The 17,413-nt window shown below is 39.2% G+C and overlaps 2 protein-coding genes across 2 annotated transcripts; both read left to right on the forward strand.

Annotated features, from left to right (window-relative positions):
- The first annotated feature begins 340 nt into the window (after positions 1 to 340).
- LOC117239913 lies at positions 341 to 1,537 on the forward strand. Its single transcript, XM_033505749.1, has 2 exons — positions 341 to 461; positions 705 to 1,537. The coding sequence occupies exons 1-2, from the start codon at positions 341 to 343 to the stop codon at positions 1,535 to 1,537; spliced, it is 954 nt and encodes a 317-aa protein (XP_033361640.1).
- A 698-nt stretch (positions 1,538 to 2,235) lies between these two features.
- LOC117239915 lies at positions 2,236 to 4,788 on the forward strand. The gene is made up of 2 exons (XM_033505750.1): positions 2,236 to 2,802; positions 4,639 to 4,788. The coding sequence occupies exons 1-2, from the start codon at positions 2,236 to 2,238 to the stop codon at positions 4,786 to 4,788; spliced, it is 717 nt and encodes a 238-aa protein (XP_033361641.1).
- The last annotated feature ends 12,625 nt before the right edge of the window (positions 4,789 to 17,413 follow it).

Here is a 17,413-nt window from a genome sequence, read left to right on the forward strand (position 1 = left end):
GAGTCCAACTTCCCAAACCGCTACAAACATATTTCACACATCCACGACGACTTTACAAGCAGACCTCGCGCGGTTTTGGGAAATCGATGAAGGATCCTCAATTAAACATATCTCAGAGGCAGATCGACGATGCGAAGAACACTTCCAAGCCCACACCCGACGCACCAGCGAAGGACGATACATCGTCGCTCTACCTTTCAACGATCAGCTTCAGTCACTCGGATCCTCTAAAACGCTGGCGAGTAAACGACTCGCCTCACTCAATCGCCGATTCCAGCACGACAAACGCTTCGAATCAGAATATCGAACGGTAATACAGGAATACCTGGCGTTGGGACACATGACGAAGGTCAATGACAACCACCCCGACGACAACGGATACTATTTACCCCATCATGGCGTGACCAAAGCATCGAGTCAAACCACCAAACTCCGTGTAGTTTTCGACGGATCGGCACCAAGCACTACCGGAACCTCCTTAACCGATACACTTCACACAGGACCCAAGTTACAGGAAGATTTATTTTATATATTAATTAGATTCCGCGCTCATCAATACGTACTCACCGGCGACATCGAGAAAATGTATCGGCAATTCCTCGTACGACCAGAGGATCGGAAAGATCAAAGGATATTATGGCGCAGCGCGAGTGGAGAAACAGAAACATATGAGCTTAACACTGTAACGTTCGGTTTATCCGCAGCCCCGTATCTAGCTATTCGATGCCTCAAGCAACTGGCAGAGGACGAAGGACATCGATTTCCACGTGCAGCACAGGTACTGCAGCGGGATTTCTACGTCGACGACGCTCTCACCGGAGCTGAAACGAAGGACGAAGCCCTCACGCTCAGAACAGAACTCACCAATTTACTTCAACTGGCCGGCTTAAACAGACGAAAATGGGCGTCAAACGATAATGACTTATTACACGGACTCTCCTTAGAAGAAACAAATCACCAACATTTTTTGGGCGACTCGCAAACCTTGAAGACGCTGGGAGTGTTATGGAATTCATCCGACGACTCTATTCTTTACTCGGTCGAAGTCAAACCCACGCCCACGCCCTCTCGAGTCACGAAACGAATCATCAGCTCGCAGATTGCAAACATTTACGATCCGCTCGGTCTGCTCGCACCGGTGATTGTTCGGGCCAAGATGCTACTTCAACGAATATGGTCGTCGAAAATCGATTGGGATGAATCACTTCCGATCGAGTTACATACAGAGTGGGAAAGGTACTATGCCCAATTACCCTTATTAAACAACGTCAGGTTCCCATGCAAGGCAATAATCGAGTCCGCAATGGAAATTGAACTGCATGGTTTCTGCGATGCCAGCGAAAAGGCTTACGGAGCCTGTGTTTATCTCCGAACCATTAACACCAACGGCCGTGTTTGGACCCAACTTCTAACCGCAAAATCGAAAGTCGCCCCACTCAAGTGCCAGACCATTCCTCGGCTCGAGCTGAGCGGAGCACTCCTTCTTACGTCCCTGATGTCGACAGTACAACAAGCCCTATCACACAAAATTACTTGAACTATCTATTGGGCCGATTCCACTATCGTCCTCCATTGGCTCAATACATCACCTCACACCCTTAAAACATTCGTCGCTAACAGAGTCTCCGAAATTCAAACAAAAACCAGCATCCGCGATTGGCGCCACGTTCCTACCGACGACAATCCCGCGGACTTAATATCACGCGGCCAAACACCCGAAGAGTTTCTGCACCTAACCATCTGGCAGCACGGTCCTGCATGGCTCTACCAGTCGGAAGGCTATTGGCCGACATGGGCGCTAATGCCGCAAGTTGAAGTACCGGAGCAGAAAGGGGCGATTTGTCTGTCCGCAAACCCCACCGATTACAGTTTGTTGCAAAGGTATTCATCCTGGCCCAAGTTGATACGAATCATAGTTCGTTGCCTCCGTTGGAAACAGAAAAGGAACCGAGCGGCACCCCTAACCGTTACTGAATCACGCATAACGCACAAAAAGTGATAAAATTGTTGCAAAACATCCATTTCTCCGAGGAAATTCGTACACTCCAAAAAGATCGGAACGCGGCGATAAAGGGTAAACTCACGCGACTCAATCCGTTCATAGACAAGGAAGGAATATTGCGAGTCGGGGGTCGACTCAGTCATTCGTCGATGACCTTCGCCCAGAAACATCCCATAGTATTACCTAAGTCATCCGTTACAACACGCATCATAGACCACGAGCACAAGATCCACATGCATTCCGGAACGCAGGCTACGTTATACGCAGTAAGACAAAGATACTGGCCCGTTGACGATCGAAGTCAAGTATGGCGGGCGATCAAAGGCTGCGTCCGCTGCTGCCGCGCTCAACCACCGCCGGTAGAATACGTGATGGGTAATCTGCCGGAGGCGCGAGTAACGGAATCTCGCCCATTTACAAACGTCGGCGTCGATTACTGCGGGCCGTTCCACATCAAGGAAAAACGAGATCGTAACCGTCGTCAGATAAAAGTATACGTAGCCATTTTCGTATGCCTAGCAATTAAAGCGGTACACATCGAGCTCGTTGACGATCTCACTAGCGAAGCCTTCATCGCCGCTCTTCGCAGATTTATCGCTCGACGAGGCTATTGCTCCACCATCCATTCTGATAACGGCACCAACTTCAGAGGAGCAAGCAACGAATTACGAGAGCTTCACGATTTATTACAATCGGACGATCACAAGGAAAAAGTAACCGCATTTTTAGCCGACAAACAAATCGAATGGCGCTTCATTCCCCCTCATTCGCCGCATTTCGGTGGGCTATGGGAAGCAGCGGTGAAGTCATTTAAACGCCACCTCAGGCGTGTAGCCGGCAACGAGTTACTCACCTCTGAACAATTGAATACTCTTATCATAGAAATAGAAGCAGTCCTCAATTCCCGCCCGCTAACTCCTATCTCCACCGATCCAAATGATCTCCTAGTCCTCACTCCCGGACATTTTCTCATTGGCGATTCACTAATGTGCTTACGTGATCGAGATTTCGGAGACATTCCATCGAACCGACTCTCCAGATGGCAGCATATCCAACAGCTTAAACAGCATTTTTGGAACCGCTGGCATAAGGAGTATTTGAACGAGCTAACCAACCGCAATAAGTGGAGCAAGGGTGGACACGGCATCCAAAAAGGCACAATCGTCATCCTCAGAGAGGACAACGTTCCCTCCATGCATTGGCCTCTGGGCCGAGTTATCAAGGTTCATCCAGGCGCCGATGGTGTCATCCGGACAGCTACAGTTCAGACGGCAAAGAGCGTTTTGGATCGGGCCGTCAAAAGGCTTGTCCCACTGCCAATTCAACCCGATCTCGAGAAACCCGAACAACTAGCCACCGAGACGAACTAAGATGGGAACTTCAACCACATCTCGCTAATTTGATCGGTACCCTCTCAACGGGGGGAGGATGTTACGCCATGCGGCTTGCCATAGATCATATTCTTAACTGTCGGTCGCGGCACTATAATGTCGCAGACGGATCGTCGCGGCTGCCCGGCAAAACAAACATTGTAGTGGCAAGCGCATGGTTCATTAAGCAGGGCGACCTCCAGAAACGTCGATTCGTGGCCGTTATTTTATCTGGCGTAAAAGAATGTGGCGTGATCCGAAGGTAGTGGGGGTCGCCTTCCAGAAAGAATCAGAACGTTTCGAGAAGCCAAACAGTCAACACATATCTTATATCGCGCATTACGTAGTCACATTTCTTTTTGTTGTTCCATTTATATTTTCTAGTTAATAAGTTGTGCAATAAACATTAATTTAGTTGTGTTAATTCTGTGAAATTTCATTGAACTACCCTTATTATCATAATCGAAATAAGGGAATCGATCAGTTCGTGGCGTCGATTGTTCAATCGTAACGAGAACTTACAACTCTCGTTGACGTGATATCTCGCGATCGCGTCTCTCCGCGAATGATCGAAACAGATGGAGAGAGTGAGTCCTTTCCAATTATAAGGGTTAATAGCATGGAATAAGCCGGATTGGGAGGAATGTACTAAGCGACAGTTCCCGACAAAATGGCGGTTTGCGAAGTATTGTTCTCGTTACGTCATGCTTTTGTACGGGTCGGTATGTCTCTAGGCGCGGTACTCGAGGTCCATTCGCTACCTCGAGAAGGCGTCGCCTCATTACGGACCACTTGTTTGTTGATAAAGATAGAGTCTGCTCTAAGTTCAGCCGCTGTTACTTTGGAGATGTTTTTGGGGATCTCCGAAATTTTCTCGCGGTTCTAACTTATTTTTTATAGTATTGTACAGTGGCAGCTACCTACTTGCCAAGTCGCATTGCAGGAAAAAACCTGGGAGCGCGAGAAATTACTTTGAACTCCGAGACAGTTGGCCTGATATAGTCGGCTGCCCGAAAGTTCCATTATAATATTTCAGATTAACCAAAATAGGATTTGGAAATATTGCTCTATAACGGTTTGTGAACAATATAAATAAATAACGACGATGTGTAGGTCAAGATGGATGTAGATCGTGAGACAAAGGATAGTGTCGATAAATATAACAAGGTGTATTTATAAACAAGTTATTTATTCTAAATTATTTAATGTGTATACAGATCAGTTGTATCATAGCGGCAATAGTTAGAGTTAAATTATTAATTTTAGGTTTTTATCGTTGTTAATATTATGTTGGTTATGACCATGATGAAGGCGAAGCAGGATAGTCCTGACCGAGGTCGGTGGTCTGGACCTATAACAAATAATATCAATATTAATATAGCCAATAAATATCGTAAACGTCGATATCATTTGTAAGGGGATGCATTTTGAGCATAGTGAATTTATATTGAACAGTTGTTGGAAACTAGGTTGAAATTAGATAATAATGCTGTCACTTATGTTATAGATTTCCCCGTTAAGTTTTATTGGATGTAAGTGTTCAGGCGCCGTTAATTCACTGGATATGTCGCCCTCAAGCAGGATGTTTACGTTTTAGATTATATATTGTACTGATAGGAAGTATTTTATCGCTGCAATTATGAGTTTTGATTAAATATAGCATAGTGTCCAGTAAGTACGAGAGAGAAGGTCAGTCGTGAAAAATGACAGTAATTGTATAGTAACAAAGGACAAGCCAAATATAGCAGAATGATTGATCGGTTAGCGGGGGGTTGTGTCTATGAGAAGCAAAAGAAATTTGAAAGATCTTAGCTTATAGGACTTGTTGACAATCAATGTCACGCGGTCGATATCATGTTTGAGTGAGCTATGTTTACATACACAACATAATTTATAAAATAAACAATTCTTATATTTGATTTAAGAAATGATACATCGTTTGGAGCAGTATTTATTAGACAGTGGCTGAAATTCAGTTAATAATTTGAATTTAATAATTAAATAACTAAAGAATGAGTTTTTAGTCTATAAAACACGAATGAAACAGATGATAACACTCGATGGCGCGTTAGTGGATGGGTATTCTACTACGATGGCTTTAAATTTCTAGATGTAAATAATGATTGATATTATTATAAGGAGTGGGTGATAACTGCATTGCAGCCTGAGAGTTGTATAGCACTGGTACAGTTAATCGAGTGGAGATAGTGCTTAGTTATTGATAAACTGCGTAAAATGCACTTGCACTTGCACATAAATTCAATCCAGGTTGTTAGTTAGAATCACGTTATACCACATAACGTGATAGGTTGTAACGTTATACCATATAACGCAATACGTTATAACGTTATACTATATAACGTAATACGTTATAATGTTATACTACCTAACGTAATACGTTATAATGTTATACTACCTAACGTAATACGTTATAACGTTATACTATATAATGTAATACGTTATAACGTTATTCTGTGAAACGTCATACGTTGTAACGTTACACTGTATAACGTAATACGTTATAACGTTATACTATATAACGTAATACGTTATAACGTTATACTATATAACGTAATACGTTATAAAGTTATACTATATAACGTAACACGTTATAACGTTATACTACCTAACGTAATACGTTATAACGTTATTCTATAAAACGTAATACGTTATAACGTTATATAACCAATTAAAAGGGGAAATATAAAATTAAAATACATATATTTAACAAACATAAAATAGATATCACATTTAAAATATATATACACACACACACGCATATATATATGTCGGAGCGGACATTAGAATTAGGGTTAGGGGCGTGAAACGAATCTTCGTTTGGGTTACACGTTGTCGTTATGCAATGGAGAAGACATTGACTAGTGCAAATACGATTATTATAGAACCGGACAAGTAACCGCGGTAGTTAGGTGCTCGAGATACTAATGACAATGATCCTAGGTTCAATAACGAATCCGCGGTCGACGGGATGATAGATGAACGTACTCACAAAATCTAAGTCGGACGCGTAATATTCACTGGTCGTAAAGAATTACTCCTTTCATCAATGAGATCGCGAGAAAGAATGCCTTTTCCGTCCCGATGATGCCACAGAGGAAAACTATAATGGGGTGTGTCTAAGGATACGAGATCATCGGATTCGTCGAGAAAAGCCTTCGTTCAGAAAGTAGGAGAAATTGGCGTTGCTGCTAATTGGTCAATCTCCATATCGGTGGTTAGAAAAAGATGCTAGCCGCCCTCGAGGGAAAGTTGCTAGTGGGAGACGCCGCTCGTTGAAAAATATGTCTCCCCTATCTTCCCGTAGTTGGGACAAAGACTGTTTGTCTGTTTGAAGGACTTTAGTTAACTAAACCTTAAGATTTATAACGGGCCCTCGGGCTAGCCGAACATGTACTGCGGAGACGCGTCGACATCTGGCAATCATCTTACTCGAAGAATAGGGTCTGCGTGTGGCCAGCCACGGGACAGAAACCGTTGGAATGTTTACTGCCGCGTGTCGCCACGAATATTTCTTTTAAGGAGAGATATAGAATTACTCCATACCTTTGTTAGGCAAAGCGTTCATCCCGTGACCGCGGCTACGTTCGGCGACTGACTGTCGCCTCGAGCCCAAGCTCATTATCACGACTCTCGAACAATTACAATCGGGTTGAATAACTACAATTGTTCAATTACAGCTATAGTAGACTCTAGGTTACAATGTTGCGGGATTATCCAAAATTCCAAAGGCTCCGGTGTTCTTTCATCTCCGACATATATATATATATATATATATATAGATATGTGTGTGCGCGTATGTTTTATATTATCGAATACTCTATAAAATAAACTACTCAAAACAATAAATAACGCATTATTGCTTCTTGTGGCAATATCGCCGTATTGTTCCTATGAAATTGTCTAATTTATATCTTCCTGTCGTGCGATATTGCTCAGAGATCATGGCAATGAACAGCACTGTATTACAGACAGTAAGAGACCTACATAAAGTTTGTACGTATGTTACAGCAAATAAATATCTTGTAGAAGTAAATTGATCTTTTCCTTCGTGTTCAGACTACCTCTTGCGCCAACTTCTTTTTATGAAATGTACAATCGGACATGATCAATTTTTTAACGAAGCTAATTTACTCGAAGATATAAACTATAATTACTAATATTGTATGCATTGTATAAGCATCTTATTAAAAAATTATTCGAATAAAAATGTTTACTTAAGGAAAGCTTAACTATTATTATTATTTTAACATAACGGAATTAATCCGCTTCATTCTGAATTTCACTATAAAAATATCATAAACACGGGACCTTGAATTTTGCACCCTATTACTATAAATCCAAGGATTGACAATGAGAGGAGAAGAGAAAGATATATATAGGGTATTCATTGTTGCCATAACCATCATCATTAACTGACGGTCGACAGTTAATGCCGCTACTGTTAAGTTGACTCTATCAATTCCCCCAACAGATCTTCTGTATGTGTATTACTGTACGTGTTAAGTGTGTTTGATGTGTAACGTTCGAATGTTTGAAGATGTATACCATATGGATGTTTAAGGATGTCTGATGTTTGAGGGTTGAATAATGTCAACACTTGGTAAAATGTAGAGAGGAGTCTAATGTTTTGAACGTTGTAGAACGTGTGTATTTTACCCGGAAAGTTCAAGTATTTTTTTAGTATGCTCGGAATACATATTGATCGATTGCTTTCAAAAAATTGATATTCTAATGCATGGTACTCTGGTATCGCGAATACTATACGCCCTTTGCGCACCTCTTCACGCTAAAGGTGTAGCATTACCTGCATTGACGCGAAATGTCCGCTTTTTCAGAAGAATCATGGTATTCCTTCAGGTTAAAAATCTTGGCAACTGGTACGTGTTCGTACATTACCCTTCGGAAATATCGAGTTTCTAAAACATCCCTATAAGTAGGGAGGAAGTTCTAAGGAGATAATACTTTAAAAGATTTAAACTCAAAAATAACCTTCCTTCACAATCGCGCTACAAGCTTCACCGACCGAGACACCGCGTCATTATTTTATGCTTTCCAGACGGAACAAATCATTTCCAAACTATTAACAAACGAATTTCACCACTAGATGTATAGATATCACAGATCGGGAAATTATGTTATAAACTGCCTGTCTTGAATTAAGTCGTTGTTAACGAACGTAAAAAACGAAAGCTATTTAAATAAAGAATCACAACATGAAACCAACATGAGGTCGTCTATCATACAATCCGAAAAACGTTTCCCGCAACGTTACAACATCCATAACAAGTCTTTTTTCACTTATTTTTGGTCACGTGATTTTGGAACTGAATTTTGGGTCAAATGACACGTCACGATGTGAGCTCAATCAGCACAAACTTTCGAATGAAACTGGAAATTGGTTTCCCAGATAAAGGAGAATAAAGATACAACATTATTCCTTTTTTATGTACGATATTTAAATGAAAATACGCATATAGAGAAATATCTTGAACCCTATGTTTGGAATAGCGAGAACAATCGATTTAGTGATGTCCTTCGTCTTCGCTAAGACTCTAATTGAGGATGAAAGGATTTTCGATGTAAAATTTCTTACGTAGGAACTTGCTGAAAAATCACAGAATATAAAATTGTTTGAAGGTCGTAATTTCTATCGGACACACGAAAGTAATCTATCTAATGGATCGGAGAAAAACAAAGCTAAGCGACATACCAAGCGACATGCCCTTCCCCTCTTCGATGAGTCGCTTATTTGGTGGCAAATTTCTTCTTCAGCAATATGAATCTTTCGGGCGTTGTTGTTACAACCGAGCGAAATTGGTCTGCCTGCTTTTACCAAATCTGCTTAAAATGATTTTGGGAGCAGAACACGAACGAAAGGAAACGAATGTTGAAATTTGGCTATCTACTGAGAGTGACATGTGCTTCTGAAAATATACCTAATAAGACTTTAAGAGTGCCATGAGACTGAATACGTGTTTCACGGCTATCGAATCATTATCTTCCAAAATACTAGATAAAAACATACGTACAATTATGATATAGAGAAGACAGCTTCTTTTACCGTACTCTTTCACCTCAGCAATGAACACGAAAACTTATTTTTCATACTCATAGAAATACTTTAATGCTTAAACTTGTAATATTAAAATATTTCTAATACTGTACTCGAAGTCTTACACATTACAGACGTCCAATTGAAAGGCTCGACGTGAGCGAGAACAGAGTGCTGTTCGGCCCAGAAATTTTTAAACTTTTCAACATTATCTTTTACCCTTGACCACGAATTGTCTGTTTATGGATATGTTCAGTTGTCGTATCGATAACTGATATTACTGCATTACCCCACCGAGGTTTAATCCTGTCTGCCGATATATATATATCACTGGTATACTCTTTTAATCTGTGCCATAGTTTATAGAATTGCAGAAAGAAACGTTTTTTACGCATTCATGATTTTGTAGGTTTTGGCTCTGTCAAATAGACCTCTTCCCCAAACAATTCACAATAATGTTTCCATTTCCATGTTCTTTCCTTAAATGAAAATCATCAATTCTTAAGGTGTCTAAAAAATAACAGAAAAAGAATGTTACGAAAATGTTCAATAATGTTAAAAATACGTAGATTTCTGGAGTTGAGAATAAAATCATTCGTATTCAGCAGGAAATAGAATCAATATATCCAAAGTAAATGAAATATTTGAATCCTCAAAAATAGCAAAAACTTTCGTACGTGTCGCAAATGTCGTTTAGGACGATCAACTATTCTAAATAAATGACGATTACATTTTTATGAAGCTATCATAGATATATCACGATGAGACAATACCATACGAATCATGTCTAGTTGTATAAATTCGAACTACAATTTTCTTCGCTTAGCATCCTGTTACCTTAGTGACTATACAAAGTTGTCTTGAAATTAATTTCAGTTGAGAGAAGATAAATAGATTGAATAGTAACACTTCCGTAACGATAAATGAAAATACCTGTATAAACTTCAATTTTCAGCAGTGCATAACTCATCAGGGAACTGAAAGTTAGTCTTCTCGTCTAAAGTGAGATTTAGGTACACTCCCTACTCTGCCACCTGAAGTCTATGACACTTTCCCACAGGCGGTCGTCCCATCTACTTGTTCCCATAAATACAATTTTCAATATGACCTTTTCAATCCTGATATCTAAAGCACGATTATATAAACAGGTTGCGACGTTCACTATGGAAAACTATCTGAAGATTGGATCTTAAAAGATCAACATAAAAGATAACAAAATTCTCTAAATAGACAAATAGCCTTACTGATGTCTTCCAGTAGGTCCCGGACGAAATACTTTTTTCCTTCCTTCTTACAGCCCTTTCCAACCTACTAATTGTAAGTTACAGTCCTACAGATTAAATAGAAAAAGTAACACACTCTGTGTCGTCAACTTGTAATTAAAATATATGTAGAAAAGAAATGTATATATATGTAGAAAGCCAGAAATGTAAATGAATTTAGAGAATTAATTTGTTTTTAAGCCGCAAACTGATCAAGAAAATGAACTGGAAATACAATTTTATGGTAAAGAATGGCGTTGCCACGTCGTTAGTGACAATACTTATCTAAAAAGAATTCAAACAAATATAAGCCTAGTTAAATATACCAATTATATCTTTAATATGCCAATCTATTTTCAAGAAATGAGGAGTGGAGGAATTTGTTCCTCCCTCTCCCTCCTTACAAATTTTATTATGCGATTAATCTATTGTCTCATTTACCTGAGAAAAATTCAGTTGTTTTCTTTCTCTCGTTTACACTCTTTATCTGCGCAGTAATTTCGAAAATGATTATCCACTTCTCATTACTACATGCAAATTTTAGGTTATCTTTCATTTTTAATAAAATAGTTAATTGCTTGGTGTAAATTGCGAATTTGAATGAAACCGTTAATATATTAGTAGCGTGTGATTTCTTTATCATGGAAATGCCATTTCATTATGTCTTTACTGTGTTACGACCGTTCGCGGAGAGACGCGGTCGCGAGGAAAACGCGTCAGCCAGAAACGTAAATTCTCGCTACGATTCGGTGAATCGACGCCGCGAAGTAGTCGTTCCCCTGTTTCGATTAAGATAACAGAGGTGGTTAAATGAATATGATACAGTAGTAAGTTATATTTCACTGTTTATTCCAACAACTTATAACGAATACAGTTACGCTGATGCGTATGTGCGAGATTAGTGAGTGACTGATCTGCGGGTATGTATACCCGGTGGAAGGATGTTGACCGTTCGAAGGATGTAAAATCAGTACTGTCTTGGGAGACGATGATGTGTCGGAGGAAAGCTAAGGATAGGTGTGTCTGGCGTACGGGACCATCGGATTTGTTGGCGACGATTTTAGTCAGGAGAGTGAGGGAATAGGCTTCGTTCTTAATTGGTTAAACGAAGGGTCTTAACCGCCCTCGAGAGAAAGTGGTTAGTGGGAGGAAAGTTGCAGCGTACGTGAGAAAACTAACTTTCCCTTTTTCGCCGTGGTAGACAATAGTCTCTAGAAATTCCTCCGAACCAGATGTTTGTTTTGTTTGAAGGACCTTTTCTAGGAAATCTATGAGATTTATGGAAGGTACTTGAAACTATGGAGGATACGCTGCGTGTATCCGAAGACATCTGGTTGCCATATTGCCCGCGGTGTGCGGCCTCGGCTAGGTAGAGTGTTACGCGACGTAACAACTGTGTACTCAATTTATTCCAATTTTAATGCTAATTGTTCTTGAACTAATTCTCGCAACAATATTTAATTCAGTGTAATTTGTCATTGTTGAATAGATTATAGGCTTAAAAGGAAATCATTACAGGGACTATATATTTTAAGACTTACTTTGCAGAACTTTAAAGATTCATATTTCGTATGATAAAAATTCTGAGAGCTAAACAAAATACTGAAGCAAATTATGTTTGTAATGAGAATGTATATTTTTTCCAAACATAATTTTATATATTGGTTCACTATTAATTTAATAAATAATATACAGTGTGACCCCCTATAACGCGGATTAAAAATTGCACCACTGCCTCCGTGTTGATAAATTTACGTTCCTATTGCTTTAAAATGAAATAACATGCATATTAATTTGTCACATTAAAAAAGGACAACATATTTATTTAGTTATAGTTTTCTGCTTGCTTCTTACTGTATACATTTATTACTTCAATACCATTTTTTGTTTGAGTTTGGATTAGATTTAAACCAAACTGCAATTAGTTTTAAGTCATATTTGCTTAAATTTGCCAATACATTTTATGGTAAATATTGGTAAAGGGGAGGCCAGTTTCGATGATTTTGATTTTGGCATAGAGTTTTGACGTGCAGTTGTTAGCCGTCGTTCGTTATTTCTTCAAAAATTATTAACAAAAATATATTACTACTATGCGTAACGTATGCACTTACTATGCGTAAATATATGTAACCGTGAACACAGACGTGTCCGTTGGTTTACTATTAATGTAATTACATAATATATATATTTACTTATTATTTTGATAACATTTTATGGAAATGATTGCAATCACACATATCATATTACATCATGTACAATTAGTTGCAATATCATCCATGTTACTTATATTTCAATGCTGTATATACATATTTGAATAAATCTCATTGTTAGTATAACGTTCCATATAATTGAAAAACAATCGGATATCGTATAATCGACGTAACGTTAGAAACAATATTATAAGAAAGTAGTTGCAAAAATTGACGACGAACTAGTGCGATATGCGTAGCTCGTAAACTGTCGGTGAATGGTGTGGTAGCTACCGCACACGTAAGTTAACACACACAGCAGCAAACTGCACTAGCTAGGTTGCAATAACCCTCTAGGTTTCCTCCACTGCCATCCATAATTACACTCTCAACATAGTAACTGCATCTCCAGTGCTCGAGATCGTCGCGTCTATTGTGAATGCACCGGTGCTGCGAAAGTGACGACTGAAAAGCAAACCACACACCGCGCAATCTTGCCAAGATGACAAGTATGACTTAGTATCACCATCATCGTCCTTTCGAAAGTACGCTTGCAAGCTGAACTTGTTACACGATAAACGTAATATGATTATAACTTTTTACTCGTCAGCTATCTTACGCAACATTACGCTGTAATACGTTTCGGATTTCCCTCCTGGACAATTGCACGATTCGTTTCTGTGAGAAAAGTGAAAAGAATCTTAAATTAAGTAACATTAATGTATGCATTATCCAGTGTAGACTATTTTTTATTTTCTTAAAATTTAAACTCTACAGTAAAATTATTTATTATACTACGAGGGAGGAAACTAACATTTTGATTATTCTTCCAATAACCAGAATTTTTAAAATAACAATCGATCTTTCTCGTCGCATCGTCTATGCATTACATTGCTAAAAACTTATAGAATCACATGCAATAACTGTCAAATCTCCATCCTTGACACATAAAAAAAATAATGTATTTAAGAAATAGTACGCCATTCCCCCAACGTTCTCCTACGTAAATTTTCATCGCCGATGCAGATTCTACATTATAAAATTCATTCCTCGTCGTCTCTTGGAACAACATTGATCATTTTTATAATGTCCTTTAAAGTTTATACCTGCTCTAATTTTGATGAAGCCGGCATCCATCTTCAGGTATACAGACGAAGTCGGCGAAGTATACACATATTCTCTTTTCCTGAGAAAGTTTATATTGCTTGGTTTAAAGCGCCTAGGATATTTTTGACGAAGTAGGTGGAAGCATAAAATATCAAATAAGAAAATTAGGTTAATTTCTTATTACGTAACGCCTACAAAATTGTTCAAACAAGTTACTTCATAAATGTTAAGCAACACTGACGCGAATAAACTTGATGCGTAAACCGTTATTTGAAGATGCAGCATAAGTTTCGTAAAAGAGTTACTTGATAAATTCCAGTTTCAAATTATTCTTCGAAAGTATAACAAAATAATAAACACAAAATGTACATAATATAAACAGTACAGGAAAGAAAACAATGGCAGACGGTATTGAGAATTAACATCTTGGAAGATACCTTACATCAGCTGTACTATGTGGAGGTGATAGACGACGTTTAACCTCTTAGGTAGGGCTGAATTTTGCGCGCAGCTGTTTCTCTCTACGGCAGAGTTTGACGCGAATTACGTGTAAACGATACGCCACTGCAATATGTGACGGGTAGTGTTCTCTGCGCAAGCACATTGGTATCAAGTTTTTAATAACTAAACTACAATTTTTCTTGAAAATATGATGCATATACTTTAAGTTTCATAATTCACTCTAATAATTAATAATACAACTGTGTGTGACATATTTTAAAGCACGGTACGACACATAGACCCACGTCACGATTTTCACACTCATAGCGCGATAGTGTTTTCCAAATTGCTCTTCGTTTTCCATTTTGAAGCGACATTTTGAGATTGAAGATTCTAAAAAATTATAAGGATACGGGTCGGCATGTTAAAAAGAGCATCTAATAATGGTATATTTATTTTAACAAAAGCAAAACACTGGCGTATCAAAAACAAAGACTATATATTCTATCTGTATATTGTTAACACTGTTATAAAATATTGCGTGAAGTAAAACAAATGAAAAAGACCATTTTGTTGAAACGGTGAGCGAATGAGTCAGTAGAGTGAGCCACTATAGTGGCGCGTCGTAATATAAGATGACATCCGCGAAAGCCACTATAGTGGCGCATCGTACCTAAGAGATTAACAACGTGCAATTAAAAGATCATGCGTGAAATATTTACGGGCTAACAAATTTGCACGTTTAAAACCTCAAACTAATAACAAATCTGTCTCCTAAAAACAAACTAGATTTCAGTGTAATGGTTGTTCATTCTTTCAACTAATTTTCAAAACTGATCTTACACAAATATTTAAGAACACGATCACATTGAATATGTGTTTATGTGAACTCTTTAAATTACATTCGTGTTCTGGGTACACCTCTGTTGCAAGCACTTTTCCAGCAACCCTACTGTAGTATCGGGAATAAAATATTATTATTATTGATGATTTATTTACAATAAATGGATTGTACACATGTTGATTAAACAGAAGAACGATGGTTCTAGACAACTCAATAGTTAACTCGCAACTCTCGTCACAACAGATCCAACGCTCTTTCTCTCTCTCACGCGGACGACACTCTCACACAACGCTAGCAACACTATATCGACAACGCAACTCGCATTTTCTGACTTCTCGATTCACACTCTCTGACTTCTCCACTGACACTGACTGTCCTAGCATCCCTTTGTCTTTTCTTAGGCCCACCACGCACGTGTTCCGTAAACACTCGTGGCCAAGGTCATGTAGGCCTTTTCTACGAAACTATTCAATTGAAGGACCGACGACACATTGATGGACCCGACGACGCCTCGGCTCTCGCGGCATTGTTTATGGTTTACTCGATATCTCTTTGGCCTTTTTGTGCACGATACTACACTACGGATTAATATTCTATTTTTCTTGTGCTGTATAAGTACATACATACGATAGTACATACAGGGTATACCGAAAATCGTGGTGCAAGCCAAAAGGATGTGATTCCTCGTACAAAAGTAAGTCGAAAATGTAAAATAATAACTTTTGATATTAATCTGGCATCATAAAATTTCTGCATACCACGAGACGTTATTCCTTTCAGTTTTAAAACGTGTGCCAGTTTCTTTGTACGTGTATGAAAGAATGATACAACGTATGGTGACAGTCGTGTAATGCTAAAAATATATTTCTCCTTCCCTGGATACGATCATAGATTATTCAGAAAAGTAAAAAAGATTGGAAAAGCAAAAAAGGGCAACACCACACGGGGTTTTCAAGCGGTCACCCGTCTAAGTACTATCCGCGCCCAGCGTTGCTTAAACTTTCGTGATCGGACGAGAACGAGTGCATTTAATGATGTTTATTTAACCCAAGATACAATTTCAAATACATTTTGGTATTCACAATAAACTGTGAATTTTGGTAATAATGTGTTAAGCAAAGGTACCGATACGCGGCGGTACGACGTAGCCATACTATATTATGTGTCGGCGCTTTACATGTTTTGTGTTTAATACAATTTTTGGGTTTAAGCCACTGGGGAGCGGAGCTTTTATATGATTTTGTTTTTTTTTTATTTTTTCTGTCCTGAAAACTTGGTCGCAAAACAGGACGCTTCGGTAATTTACTTTTGACGAGAACGAGCGCATTAAGCGCGGTATGTGCGTTGACTGAAGCAATCGGTTTTGTTATTTGATATTGTCGAATAGAAAAATATTTAAAAAAACACAGAAATATGTACGAGAATAAACGGTATCTTTATACATGCATCCAGATCTGTAACATTTTGTCTGGCTTCGTTTCCCAGGCAATGGACTGTGAAGTTCCGTCATGTAGGTACGCGTGCACTTGAAAAGTAACGAGAGACAAATGGACGGAACTTTGTTACGCCTCTCGCTGACGCGTTTTCCTCGCGACCGCGTCTCTCCGCGAACGGTCGTAACATTTGGCCCTTCGAGCCGGATCATCAGTGGCAGTGGATAGTTTTGTCACCCATCCGGTCGAAACATTTGGTCCTTCGAGCCGGATTCAGTGACAAGTGAAAAGTGTGGACACGTAACCGGTCGAATCATTCGATCCTCAAAGCCGTATGACGCCTCAAGTGAAAAGTGCATACCAGTGCCACCCACTATCATACAGTGCCACGTGAATCCAACATAATCACGCAGCCTCACGCCAACAACTGGAGGGTCGACTTCAGTAAGAACACGTCTTACACATCAAACGAAACACACACGGTGACGAGTAACATTCAAACTCACAACCACAAGGTAAGCTCGCTCATTGCATTTTCCTCTCAAATTGCGATACCTATGGAGAACGCAGAGAAAATTACCTCCTTGCATCGGAGACGAGGCTTTCAAATCGGTCGATTTACCTCTGTATCGAAACGACTCGATGAATACGAAAAATCTACACAACCGATTAAGGCCCGATTAACGGCCTAT

The sequence above is a fragment of the Bombus vosnesenskii genome, unplaced genomic scaffold, assembly GCF_011952255.1.
Source record: "Bombus vosnesenskii isolate JDL3184/JDL3185 unplaced genomic scaffold, Bvos_JDL3184-5_v1.1 scf7180000014464, whole genome shotgun sequence".
Taxonomy (NCBI): Eukaryota; Metazoa; Arthropoda; class Insecta; order Hymenoptera; family Apidae; genus Bombus; species Bombus vosnesenskii.